Raw genomic sequence first — 14,320 nt, forward strand, 5'->3', positions numbered from 1 at the left:
ACAGCTGTGAGTGCAAGCTGCATGGAGAATATATGTGTATTTCTGAAGACAGATTTTTTTTCACCTTTGAAAAGGAATAAATCCAAATACTAGCTCCTTGTAAAGGTAAACTACAAGGGCAACTAAGGGTTTTTTTCCCCACTGAAATATGTTTTAACTTTGACTGACCATGTAACAGTAGTCCATTTTGGCAAGTGCTACCATTTAGAAAAGCAGCTCACAATTTCCGATAACCCAAAATGCCAAAGAGATGAAAAACTTGAATTTTTCACATTTGAAATGACTTATTTTTCATCTCTTACATTACTTATGTTTAAATAAATTCTCACTACTACATTATAGTGCAGCGAGGTTGCATACTTGCATTAGTAATATTTAAAAACAAAGACTCACTGGATTTCTTAATACATCATCATCTACATCAAAGTTTGAGGTGTCAGAAGGACTGCTAACATCTGGAATGTAAGGTGCTTCTAGGTTTCGGATGTTATCCCAGTTAAGTCCTTCAAAAAATGCATGAGACTTAAAATCCTCTATTCCATTCTGTCCCAGTCTACGCTCCCTACTGCAGATAAGTCGCTGAATAAGATCTTTTGCTTCTTCAGATACATCTGTAACATGGGATGGAAACTGAAATCGTTCCTAGAAAACAAAACAAATACGAGAAATTTTTAGAGAAGGAATCCATTCCATAAGTTTCAACAGTAGTTTCAAAAAGAATGTGCTAAATTACACCAATAAAACTGGAAAGGAATAGTCAAACATTGTTCTAGTCCCAGCGAGCCATGGCAGAGCGTAATGCAATACACTCAGCGATAGACTTTTTGTCTTAAAATGGATTTTGAGGACAAGTAATCACTTCTTAATTTCTTTAATACAGATGTGTTTGAAACAAACTGCAATTACAGTAACTCTATTAGGAAAAGCAAACTTTTTTTTTTTTAAGACATACAGGAATTTTGACACGCTACATTATATTAAAGATCATACAATAAAGGCAGACCCTCACTGGTATTAGTCACAAATCCACTGATCTCCTGAAGATGTACTCCTTGAGATTTTATTAATTTCAACTCTCAAAAACCCATGATGGTAGTCAATTCTTTACAAAATGTTGTTATATTTAAGGATGTATTTTTCTAATTTATGGGTTAAATACCTGTTTTTTCTTACTAAAATATAATCTACATTTAGCAAAGATTTACAGTATCATAAACAGAAGATCTAAAAATTTTATTTACCACTAACATCTGAAATTATTCTAGATAAAAATCTAAATAAAAATCTAAATAAAAATTTTCTGTATTTTAGCCTGCTACTACTACCGCTGTATAGTCAAGAAGGGCTTTTTTGGTTTGTTTTTTTCAATAAAGGACAATAGCATATATATATCTCTATCTCTTTTCATAATACAACTTTTCAAATTTAAAATGAGATCATTAGGGACTAAACCAGCATAATTGAAATTAAACTTTAAAACTTCCATTGAAAAACATGTAATCATATTGATTGTATGTCCAAATGAGATTAAAATATCAAGTCTGCAGGACAACAGCTTCAAATTTCCTCCCAAGTAGTTTAGGAGCCAGGTAGCCAGAGCTTACGCTGGTTACATTTGCAACCAGTTAGTTCATTGAAGAAATTAAAGCAGAGAGATTAATGTTCATCACAACAAGGGTGTCAGCTTTGGCAAGGATTTCATGTCTTATCCATCACTGCTTCACTGTGAGAGCACAGCATTGTAAACACCAGTAAACTGCACTCATCCTCGGGAGAAGAAAATGCAACAATACACCGTATGCAACAGCTTCTGGCTACCTAGGATGAGTCTGCACATAAACACATCCTCCTAATACAGCTCTTGAAATGACACCATGAACTGGTTTACTCTAATGTTATTCTCTAATGTTCAAAATGCACCCAGAAGTTCCAGCTCTTCTCTATCACTTTGACCCTGGACAAACCCCCTAACCTCATGTTCTTCATGAAGCTCAAATTCACGTTTTTCTACCACTTCCATTCCAGGCAACTCCCCTCGACCTCATGTTCTTCATGCAGCTTATGTCTACACCGGTTGACTTGCCTGTTCCCTTTTTTGTACTGTTATCAGTGTGACACAAAATGTGTGCAACTGTGTAAACAATAAGTTATTTCATTTCTCCTGCACAGCCCAGAGGAAACTTTAAATGGGCCTAACATGATAGTTGGTTTTCATTTCAATTTTGTGATGACTGCTTAGATTTTCCAACAAGAACAACATCAGCATTTAGAGAAAAATTTCAATTTGACAAAGAAGCAAACATTCCTAAAACCTGAACCAACCAACCTACACAATATGGTTCTAAACCATCGTGAAAAAGCAAAGAACCATCATCACTCCATATCTTTAAGTGATAACAGTTTCTCTGTAAACATTATAATCTCAGTGAACACATAGACATTTAATTTAATGTATTTCTTACTTCATGATTCATAATCTTCCCATAGGTTTCCACTAACGACTCTGCATAAAAGGGTGTTTCACCATACAGCATTTCGTACATGCAGACACCCAGTGACCACCAGTCACATTCAGGCCCATATTTTCCCATTCCATCTTCCATTGCTTGCAGTATCTCAGGGGAGATGTAGTCAGGCGTACCCACTGCTACTGATGACTGTACCTTAAAAATAAGGCAAACATAATTCTCCTAAGTTTTCAGGTTCTCCCAGCAACTTTCTCACTCACACACTAGTATTTGTGACAAACAGGCAACAGGACATGATTTTGGAAAGGGAAGAAATTTATAACATCACAGCAACAAAATAAAGAAAATACTAAGAAAGTAACAAAGACTGCAAAGATTAAGTTCCAGTCTACTTCTACATAAAATCAGTTGAGACATTTTATTCTGAACACAGCAGAAACCCCAGTCATACCTGTTGTGAGAAAGCAGACAGACAAGAGGAGAAAAATGTTTTGCCTTAGTATCCGTTTATACTTTAAAATTGCAATTGGCTGCCAGAAGTTGAAATGAGAAATGAATAAGCAGGGAGTTCAAGTCCTATGCCCAAGTTTTACAGTTTCATTTGAAGACAGACAGGGCAAGTAGACTCCTATTTTTATTACGTCAGAAATTGCCTTAAGGTTTATTGCATAGCTGTGCAACTGGATGCAATAGAGGGGTAAGGTGGGGAATTGCCCTGTGCCCAAGCAGTAGGGAAGCCCTGACCACCAGGGCAGTGGCAGAGCAGCTCTGATCTCTAGGAATATGTTCTCAGGATTCACAGAGAGTTATAATGGCTCCTTCCAATTCCTTCTGCATTTTAATACAGTAAATCTTCGATGGGCATTTTATGACTACAGAATGTCACCGAGACTTGAGTTTGTGCCAAAAATCAGTGAACAATGTTGCATGCCGTATTTTGGCAAGACTGGCACCTCTGGAAGCACCCTACACTAGGCAAAACAAAAAAACCTCATGAGTGATTTAGCTTTTAGGGGTGTATCCAATCTGGTGCACAAGACGGCCAATTACCATAATGTTGCTGTTCGATTTGTAAAAGGCATATAAAATAAACTGCTTATTAATTATCTCCTCATTTTGAATGACTTATACTTCAAATCTGTCATGGCTGCTAGGTTCCTGGTCACCTATGATTCCAGCACATAAATAATATCAAACTTCTATCCTTTTTTGACACAGGGTCTTTGGACAGTTCATAAAAATCTCCTGAGAATTCAAATGGCTAGTAGGAGAAAAGGTGAAAGATAGAAAAACATAGCAAAGGGTAACTTTAAAAGGTAGCAGCCTGTAAAACAAAGGAGATGAAGATGTCAAAAATGTTTTTATAAATATGTTGAGTTATACACTTCCTTCAGTTTTTATTATGTCAATAAGCTTACAATCTATCACCTCCCTGATGCACGCTGACAATGTCTAATAGCTTTAAGACCAGCAATTCACTTAAAAGGTCCCACTACCAGTGACCCAGTTAAATTTTTCTTCATACATACTGTGCCATCTTCACTCATTTTCAGACAGGATCCAAAGTCTGCCAGTCGAATGTGGCCATTCATGTCCAAAAGGACATTATCAGGCTTTATGTCCCTGTTATAACAGAAAGAAGTGAAAAATTTAAATATACAGTATTAGCTCTGCTTGTAAAGATTAATCTGGCATCAAAATAACAAAGAATTTTACGTTGGATACCCACCGATGCGAACTTTTTATTGCACTAGTTACGACCCTCTCCTCCTGCCCAACTTAAAACTTTGCCCACAATATTGAAGCCTTAGATTACATCAGATTTTCAAACTCATCAAAGTTGAACTCTGAATGGTCAAATAAGCAAGCAGAACAATTACAGTGAGTCTTACAGACTGTAACAGATGGGCAGTTTACTTTATCAACATAGATTCAAGATTATATGCATCACAATATATTGTTTAGAGGCAAGAAAGATAAAAGAGAAAAGGCAATCTTTTAATCTCATGGTTTTTGCCAAGATTTATAACTAACTTCTAACTTCTTATCTAGGAAGATTTTTTTTTTACTGCTTCTCTAAATTTTGTCCAGCATTTCTGTTGGCCAGTATTTTTAATTTGCTATTCAAGACTTCCTATACACTACGGCACAGCACATTTGCTTCTACGGATACCTAAAGCCACAGAACTCCCCAGCTCTGGGATCACAGCAATGCCATTTCAACAGGATACAGTAACATTAGAAAGTCTCCAATATCAAACCATGTCTGTCATATTCGTACATGTATATAGCAGGGTATAAAATGGTATACAGCATGCTAAGGCTACTAAATGACATGGAACTAAGACTCCCATTTCATTCTAGCTCATTAATTTATAATTTATAATTTATTTTCTTTTTAATATCAGGAAGGCAGCCAAAAAGGATTTACTAAAGAGCATGTTAATTGAATTTAGTCCACCAATTAACCACGTTTTATTTCACCACTTTGTACTCAAATTCACACAAAGTAAAGTATCAGTAAAAGATCAATCATCCAGACAACTTAATAAGACAGTCCTGATACTTACGCTGTTTTTTTGTTGTTGTTGTTGTTGGGGTTTTTTGTTGTGTTTTTTTTTTAATTAATAGCCTCAAAATATCCTGAATTATTTTAAGAGCACCTAGCCAACATGTTGGGAAGGTGGTGAGAAAGGAAGACAGAAGAGCAAGTGCAGAAAACAGAATCAACTCAGTTATATGTATCAATTCTGCAGGCTGAAAAGGGGAACATCCATGTCTTCCAAGAATGTAAGTCTCCTTCCCTTTCTTTAGCCAACACTATCCAGGATCAGCTCCCAACATGCTAGTATATCACTATGCCATTTTGAAATACTATTATTTACCTGAGCTAGCAAAAGAAGATCACCAAGTCTATAAATGTGTTGATTTGTTTTTGGTTTTTTTTTATGATATCATGTTTATTCAAATAATACTGTCTATTAGTAATAAATGAAACCACATGTGCATTACGTTAAACCCACCAGTCTTGTTGCACCATAAAATACTGTATTTCTTTTCAAATGGGAAGTTCCAAACGCCACTACCTGTGCTCAAAACCTTAAAAATTGTACAATAGCTTCAGCTTAAATTTTTGAGGAAGAGACTAGAATTACTAGGAAAAAGGAAAAAAAAAGTGCTCTAATACACCTTGCTACATAGATGTGGAAGTTGACAATGTCTGATTTTTAAGGTGCTGAATTCCACAGTTTCACACTCGAGGAGACTTATGAGAAAAACACAATAGGTTTATCAAAGGGTCCTCATACGTGTAAAAATCCTGCCAATCTGATAATTTTTTCCAACACAAACTTGAATTAACATTTTTTAACCAAGGAATAATGCTTTGAAATTAGTTACTGAAACTTCACTAATACTGTTGCTCATTAGCAGTATTAAGATAAAATAGTAAATGCTAATCTATGCCTGTCACCATAAATTAAATGCATACTTACTTGTTATAATACCAAAAAATATGTGCTAATGCAGAAAATTAGACCATCTCACTAAGCTTTCCTAATAAACTCATTAGTAATTTTCTATTGTTAAACCTACTCCATACAATTCAGTTCTAGATATTGTCAACATTCCCTTACAGTCCCATAACCACAAGTCAAGCTCAGTAGGTGCAGAGGACTATTAAAGCTTATATACAATTATACACCAATTTTTTGTTTGTTTTTTAAAGAACACTGCTCACAGTGCCGTTCAAAGCATGAGCCAATCTCATCCAACACATCTCTGCTTTTCTGCTTTGCATGCAGATCTCGCTTGCCTAAGGGAACACTGTTTCTGTTCAGAAAGGCTTAATGCCTCGTCTCTGAGCTCCGTTGTTTCCTATCTACAGCTAACAGGTCATATAAGCCTTTAAAGGGTCCTTGAAATCCTCTCCAGAGCAATCATGCTTCCTCCTAATCCATTCCAGTTGCCAAGCAGTAATTTCTTGGGCATTCATACATCTCCTATTCAAAGCGTATGTTTTGGCCTCAGAGCCATTCATTCCTATTGCCACAAGAGACAGACGTTCAGCCCCGTGCAAAGATGTAGCTGGTCAGTTAGTCAGGCCACCTTCCTCAGAAATGGGTGCAATGGTGTCTCCGCTGACCTTCTCTGAGCTTGTAACATTTTTAAATCGCCACATATTGTCCACATTTACTCATGGAGGTATTACAGAATTTATATATCTATTCTCTTTTTAATTTTTGAAGCAGCGATCAAAGTCTGAACAGAAGAGTTCAAACCGCTATAGTCTGAGAATTCCTTGTGTCTTTTAAACATTAATTGTAAATAAAAATCATCTCGCTCACCTAATGTTTTTCACCCATAAAATTCATAAGAGACAGTAAAACTGTCCTTATTTCACAGTCTAAGAAATAAAGGCATAAAGAGGTAAAGGGACGTGGCCAAGATGTACCTGCCAAGTCAGATACAATGCTAGTATGAAGTCCACTTCTCCTGAGCCAGGACTTCAGTGACCTATCATGAACCTACTTGCACGGCCATAAGCAGTTTTCATTTAACTGAAAAACCTCACTACTGTCACGCTCTGTATTTTCTAACTTCTCTGTTTACTGAAATCAAGCTATAAATTCAGCATATAAAGAGACAACTGCAAAGGTTTCCAGAATTATCATACATAGTTGTTAAATCTGAAAAGCAAACAAAGGATAGAAATTCTCACTTGATCAAGATTCTCACAATGACGAAACAAAATATTTATCAAGTGCCTCCCTTACACTACTCACAGCTCTTCTAAAACAGTCTCTCCAAGAGGAAGCCATAAAAGAAGCATACAAAGTGTACCTTCACAAACACTTTCCTCTGACAGAGGAAAAGGAATATTATATATTTTTAACTACTACAGAACACAACCTAAGTTAACATGGTGGTAGGCACTGACCTGGAATACACATCCTGTGTGCAGAAACAATTAGACAGGCACATGCCCACTCATTACAAAAAACGTTTGAGGATGACCTCAGGTAAACAGATGCACTGATGTTATCATGGGCTTACTGTGAGTAAATTTTGCAGAATGTTTAAACATTTGCAGAGGGTTCAAACTGCTTCAAATTTCTAGGTTGGCTTGGACAAAGGCAGATAAACATTCATTAAGTGAATTGAGAATAATCAAGAAGCCTGATTAAAAATAAAAGCTTTAGTAAAAGATTAGTCAGATAAACATCACTCCTAATATCAAAACTTGCTATTTAAAACGTAATAGCTTATGCAGCTATTATGCAGTATATAGTAAGCAAGTACCCACAGCAGTTTGCCTGTGGCTACTGTGCCCATTTGTATATGTAGCAATATCTTTAGGATTAACATTGTATAACCGTATATGTATTTTTTCCCAAGTGAGGTGGTATTTTACCTGTGTACATAATGCAGCTCATGTATGGAATGTATAGCAAGCACCATTTCACCAATGTAGAACCTAGCCATATCTTCAGGAAGTTTGTCTTCAAACTTACTGAGAAGTGTCAGTAAGTCACCACCAACATAGTAGTCCATCACTAGATACTGAAAAAGGAGACATAAAGCAGTTAAGCACTGAGAGACAGGTGGTAAGAAAAAAAATTAAAGTTAATCAGTTATCTGCTGAAAAAAACCCTTTCACTGATTTTTTTTTTTCTATGCCTGGGGAAAGTTGTCGAAATTGGTAATCACTTGCATTACTTTTATTTGCTTATTTAGTGTAAAAACAAACCATATTCTTTTAATAATCACAGTAAGGGTGACACATCAGCATTCAGTTCTTACCTTAAAAAAACCCAACCAAACAACCAACCAAGATATGGCAGCAACAAAAAAGTAAATCAGGGTGAGTTTATTTCTGTCTTAACTACAGTGTCACACAAAGAAAATGATCTAGTATTACCAAAACTGATGTAGATTATCAACCCTTAAACTGTCAATTTCCAAAGGATGCAGGAAGAAAAAACTATAGTTAAAAACAGTACTTGATGCAGCTTAGTCTAAAATATACATTCCATTACTACTTTTAGTTTTGGTACCATTTCAATACTACTAGTGGTTCCAAAAGTGGGACTTATCACATCAGCATCTCCAAACACTCATCTTGGCACATGCCACATCATGGATGCATAACATAGCTGGCAGGAGCTTGATGACACTATACATTAGGGATGCCCATGACAAGCCAGAAGCGCTGTCAAGCCAGAGGCACTACAGCAGTGGGAAACTTAAAAATCAAACGTTTATGTTCTTTTGAATACATTTCAATGAAAAAGTACACAGCCTCCTAGGCCAATTAGCCATTATCCTATCCACAGAAAGAACCAATACGTATAGGGTAATGTAAAAGAAAAGGACTCAGGCTTGTTATTTGTTTCTCATACCACAAAACAGGGATTACATTTTAGTTATTTCCTAGCAATATCCACCTCAATCCAGACCATCACTTCAAGTATAACGACTTTTATCTGGTACAAACAGTCTTGAGCCATTTTGTTCCATGCTGCCCAAGATGCTTTGATACATGGTTTTAGGAATAACTTTGCTTATTCTGGAAGTAACTAATAATAAATAAATAATAATAATAAAGCGCCCTGCAATCCACTGTCCCTGCCACAAATTCACCTGCCACAGGGGAAGAAAATTAAACAAGATAGGAACCCAAAGGAACATAAAGTGCAATACTAACCATTTCCTCACTATCTTTTGGCTTAAAAGAGCAACTCTGAAAGGCGTAAGTTTTGGTATTTGTCTCTATATTATTCAAATTGTAGCTTAATCTGATAGGCAAAATTCATCACTTATGTTGAAATCAATCAGTTCATATTGCACAACCCATCAAGGAATTTTAAACGCGTTGGAACACTGTACACATACAACAATTACGTTTGAAAACAAAAGGCTACAGAGAGGAACCAGCAATCTTTTAAAAGATATTGTATTAAAGTATTTTCTCTCAAATTCAAATATAAGACAGCTTAGAGAGGCTTCTGTGGGAGCTGAAATAGCCTGCCTGTCAAAGAGACAAGGTAGTGCACTTCCCTCAGCAAACACAGCATTCATAACTCAGCAAGAGTTCAGCTGACCCATGAAAGGAGGCACTTGGATCAGAGAAAGATGGAAGACCTCTTCTATAAGAAAGTCAAATTTTATTCATCTTCCAATTCACAGCGATTTTCTTGCTAGGAGGCACTTCTCCCTTCACATGGGGTTAAAATGAAGGGTATTAAGACACCAAAATCTAGAGGTATCACATTCTTTCAGGGAAGTGACTACATCAAACAGGGGGAGAGTAGTTGGAAATCAAAGGAAAAAAAGACATCAAAATACTCTCATGAATACTCAGAAGCCTTTAAGAGGCTGACATCACACAAACACACATATGCCCTTCTTCATGAATGAGACTGGGAGTGAAAATTTTTTCTGGTAAAGCACAAGAAAACTAACAGATTTTGAATCTGGAAGCGATTAAGAACTTCAGGTCCAATACGTGTTTCTAATATTCATGGACTATGTTTTATCTACACTGTATCTGCTTCAGCAAAATGACCAAAGGCTTACTTAACCCATTTTGACTCAAACTGTCTCTACAAAAAGCTTTCTAGGAAGCAGAAAAAAGCCATGCTAGCATTTTCATGCCATTTAAGAGTTGGCTGTTTAGAAAACACTACCACATGGTGTATTTGCCTCTAAAACATTTTAAAGTTATAGAAGCAGAAACAGAAAATGAAGTCCAGAACATTACATTTTGTGGTTTTTGCTTATATGCAAGTTCCGCATCATCACATGCTCTACTAATATTACAGAGAGGGAACAAAACCCCAGTTACTTCTAGACTCTCCAAGGGCAGCTACCAGTTCTTCTACCTTAACATCTCATCTTCTCTTTATTTGTCTCATTCTGAGCCCTTTATCACGCAGCCAGAGGAGGATGGCAAAGCCCTAGGTGTGGGAAGACACCAAGCTTCTCGCTCTGCTTCAGGGTTACCTTACATGGTTTTGCACTTAAGAGTCATTAGCTATAATGCACCAACATCACTGGGAGCAGACACCAGAACCTAGAGCTTTCTCTTTCAGAGAGACCTGATGTCCACGCCAGGTCAGAGAACCAAGCTCTGTTGTCTGTTCTTATTTTGTTCTCAGCTTTGCATTCCATTCTAGGATGAACAGCACAGCTAAAAAGTAAACCCAATCTGCTCAGACTCTGTAACATGGCAGCGCTCTCCCGAGATGTGGAAAAACGTGGCTATAAACTTCTTCAAGCTGAGGAGAGAATTGGACAGAGATCTTTTAGCCCCTGGACAAGTGTACCACTAAGATGGCATGGAAGAGAACCTTCTGTCCAGGTTTTTGGATGAAAGTCACTTCCTGATGTGTTTCACCGTTTCTTCACGCATCATTTACAATAGTGACTGAGATGCAGCTACACTCCATCTGTGAGCACCAGACGTTTACATGAGATGGATGCTGAGTAACAGACCAAATTGGAAGGCAGCATCTCAGCACACGCAGAACCAGACCTCAGGCAAGCTGGGAATCTGCTGACTTTGGCTGCCAGGCAGAGTTGTTGCTTTCTTAGATACTGGATCTTAAATTAGATGCTAGATGTCTAAATTCTGCTGTCAAGTGAAACTTCAACATCTAAATGTCTTTGGCAACTTGGGGAAAAGAAATGTATTATACTGCTATATCTTGCTTGGAACGGATTTGTATAAAATGGTATTAGCAACACTAGATCCCTCTCTATACTGTCATTACTGCTGCTTGCTATCTTGAACAGCTAACAATTTTTTCTTAGGTAGCTCCATTCTTAGAAGCTACTTGGAAATATTGCATTATAGGATGTCTTAGGTTATTTTTATGCAAGTCTGAAGGCTGTTTGGTTCTGAGGGAATTTGAAATGATGAGCTATCTTCATAAGGCAGTGCCAAGAGTAACTAAACTTTGAGAGGTTTGAAAATCTGGATTTATCACAAAGTATTCAATGGAAATAGCCTGTACATGAGGGTCTAAGACTACTTATTCACTTTTGATGTGCTTGTTATCCTGTTATTAACATGACGGTCAAAATAATTTGTTTTGTTTTAGCACCTGTGAAAAAGTCTGAGTATTTTCTAACTCTTTCATATGCTTAGTTCCTGAACTTATTGGAAGTCTTTTATCAATACATTTTTTTCTTATTTATAATCATGACTTGCTACTGTGGTGCTATTTAAAAAGTGTTAAGAAGGTGAAAACCTTCACATTACAACTATGTTAGCTGTTACAGAAACAGGAGGTTTGCAAACCCAGCCTCAAGTAGCCGCACAGAAGCTGTATGAGTCAGTATATTGCAGTATGTTGGGGCTTTACTGACTTTGCTCCTCACCAGCACTCTCCTGACTTCTGTGACTAAGGTAAACCTAGCTTATTTAGTTCTAGTAACCCATCATTAAAAAATGCAATAAGAGTAATGACTTTCTTTATAAACAGTTGCTAAAGTCTCTCAAACTACTGAGATGACCAATCTGCTGATTTAAAAACGTATTTTATTTAAATACTTTTAAGATATAGGCTTTTTTTTTCCCTGAGGCTTTTAAAATATCACTTTTATCAGTTTTTTAGACAGAATTTTAAATTACTTTTGCCATTTTTAAACAAAATCTTCCTTCAAAAGACATTCTGAAAATTTAAAATAAAAATATTTCTTATTTTCACAGAGTTAACACCTCTCAAATTATTTAGTTGCAATGTTATCCAAAATGTTAAACTTAAGCATGATGTATTTTATGGAAGGGTAGATTAGTCAATTTAAGGTGCTTAACTAAACCTCTATATATTATAGTACTACACGACTTTCTCACTCTCCTGGAGTTACAGTCAGCCCTTTGAAGTATTTCTTCAAGAAAAAAACCAAGAATGTTGAAACATTGCTACAAGGCATGAGGTGGACTGATTTATTGCACTAATATCCTTAAATGTACCAAAAATAAAAGTTCTTTCATAACCTAAAGCTTTTATATGCTGATGAAACAAACATACCAAATAGTTCTCATCTTGAAAGGCATAGTGCAACGTAGTAATCCACTGACAATCTCCATTCACCAAGACATTTCTCTCCTCCCGGAAGCAAGCTGTCTAAAGGAAGAGAGGGGGAAAAGCCATTGTCAACATCAACAAGTAGTTTTCACAGGATGAATATATATGGATGTTTTATGGGATTATTTAGAATTACTGAACAGAGGTCTCTATTCATTGGAATTCAGTCTGTGTAAGTGACAAATCAGGGAATCTCTGCAGGCTTGTAGTCAGGCATTCAGTCACTCTAATCCTGACTGTGACCTTAAAAAAAAAACAAAACAAAACCAAGAAAACCCCAACAAAAACCACCACAACACTCGCCCCAAAAAGCCCATAAACCAATTCGAGTCAACACTGAATCTTCATTCCACAATGTATTTTTAAAAGCCAGAAAAATGATAACTTGTCACTGCAATCTGCAGCAGAAAGATAACGGCTCTAGGAAAGTAAGTCTGGTTCTTCTGAAAAAGACCTTTGTGAAAAATAGAGTTTCATGTATACTTTTCTTACATTACAGTTCCAATTCCAGACACAGCCAACACACTATAGGAAATAAGCAGATCTTACTATTACTGTCTTATCTTTGTCCAGTATAATACATTTTCATTTTCAATAATCTTTCCGCTACTTCAAATAGCCCACTGCAACACTTCAGAGAAGCAAGCTCTGTGTTAACAGGTTTTCTCAGCACCTTTCCATAAAACCAACTTTCATAAACTTCAAGCGAGTCCTCCTTAATAAAAATATATTAATGTTTTTACTGGAACAGAACTATCAAGATGCAGACTTTGGGACTCTCTCACTACTCTCAATTCAGAGAGCCATTATTAGAATATTCAGTAGCTGCAGTTCAAGTGTTTGGGTTCGGGATAATAACTGACTTTTTTTTTTATTTTTTGTGGTCATTGCCACTTGTCCAGATGTCTTAGAAAATGTTTTATGGAAGGAACATTCCTTGGAAGCCCAAGCCTTACCATATATTGATTGCATCTTATAAAAGTATCTCAACCATTTTTTCTCCCTGAGGAAGCAAAAGTCAATTTACATTTCTACTGAAGAAGACCATACGGTGGCCACATTGTAAAGTTAGTAGTTATTGGTGCAGAGAGGTGTAAACTATAATTAAATGTTAACTGAGAGTGGTTTAACGGTTTATGAATGCAAGGCCAAAGTATCACTCTGCGAAAAGTTTGGCAGCAACAGCAGCTCCAAGTAATCCTATCCCCTGCCCACAGCACCAGAGCACAGCATTTCTCAGTTCTTCTGGCACCACGATGAGAGGAGACTGCCAACACAGAAAACTAGTTTGTTTATTTTCAAAGACACCAGTTCCTTGATCCAGTTCACCATGCAACCTCAAGTAGCGAGGGAATGTTACGAACACTTCAAAACCATTAATGCTGCTGAACACTTTGCATCATGAATTCAAAAAATAAAACTCTCCTTTTCTGCTTACGCTAGCTTAAAAGGCCTTGAGACGTGCCTTGAAAAAGCACGACAGGCTACCTAATCAGCCAGTCAGGACTTATTTGGACCTGTCAACAGTAATACACTAACGACTATGTATTTTGCTGTCAGAACAATGAATACAAATGGTCCACCTTAACATAAATGACATGCCTATTTTTGCTTGCAACCCATTTACGGATGTCAGTTGATATTCACTAATCTCTCCTGTACTTTAGAGGCTTCCGATCATGGCTTCTTTTTTTTCTTGCAGCTAGTACACAAATAAGCAGTGCTTAGATAACTTTTTTGCTATGTTTAGTAAGTCAT

The 14,320-nt window shown here is 36.6% G+C and overlaps 1 protein-coding gene across 13 annotated transcripts in view; it reads right to left on the minus strand.

Annotated features, from left to right (window-relative positions):
* CDC42BPB (CDC42 binding protein kinase beta) overlaps window positions 1–14,320 on the minus strand; it is a 97,622-nt gene that overhangs the window by 38,880 nt on the left and 44,422 nt on the right. For all 13 annotated transcript variants that reach the window (XR_015702343.1, XM_087747770.1, XM_087747781.1 and 10 more), the window contains 5 exons: window positions 12,506–12,601; window positions 7,882–8,030; window positions 3,998–4,091; window positions 2,463–2,663; window positions 394–642 (listed from right to left, as the gene is read on the minus strand). Coding sequence is in view for 12 of the 13 variants with exons in the window: in XM_087747770.1 (XP_087603896.1) it covers window positions 394–642; window positions 2,463–2,663; window positions 3,998–4,091; window positions 7,882–8,030; window positions 12,506–12,601 (789 nt within the window). In the remaining variant the exon portion in view is untranslated. The remainder of the gene's footprint in view (window positions 1–393; window positions 643–2,462; window positions 2,664–3,997; window positions 4,092–7,881; window positions 8,031–12,505; window positions 12,602–14,320) is intronic.

The sequence above is a fragment of the Nipponia nippon genome, unplaced genomic scaffold, assembly GCF_047370975.1.
Source record: "Nipponia nippon isolate SJK-2023a ecotype South Korea unplaced genomic scaffold, ASM4737097v1 scaffold_11, whole genome shotgun sequence".
Lineage (NCBI taxonomy): Eukaryota > Metazoa > Chordata > Aves > Pelecaniformes > Threskiornithidae > Nipponia > Nipponia nippon.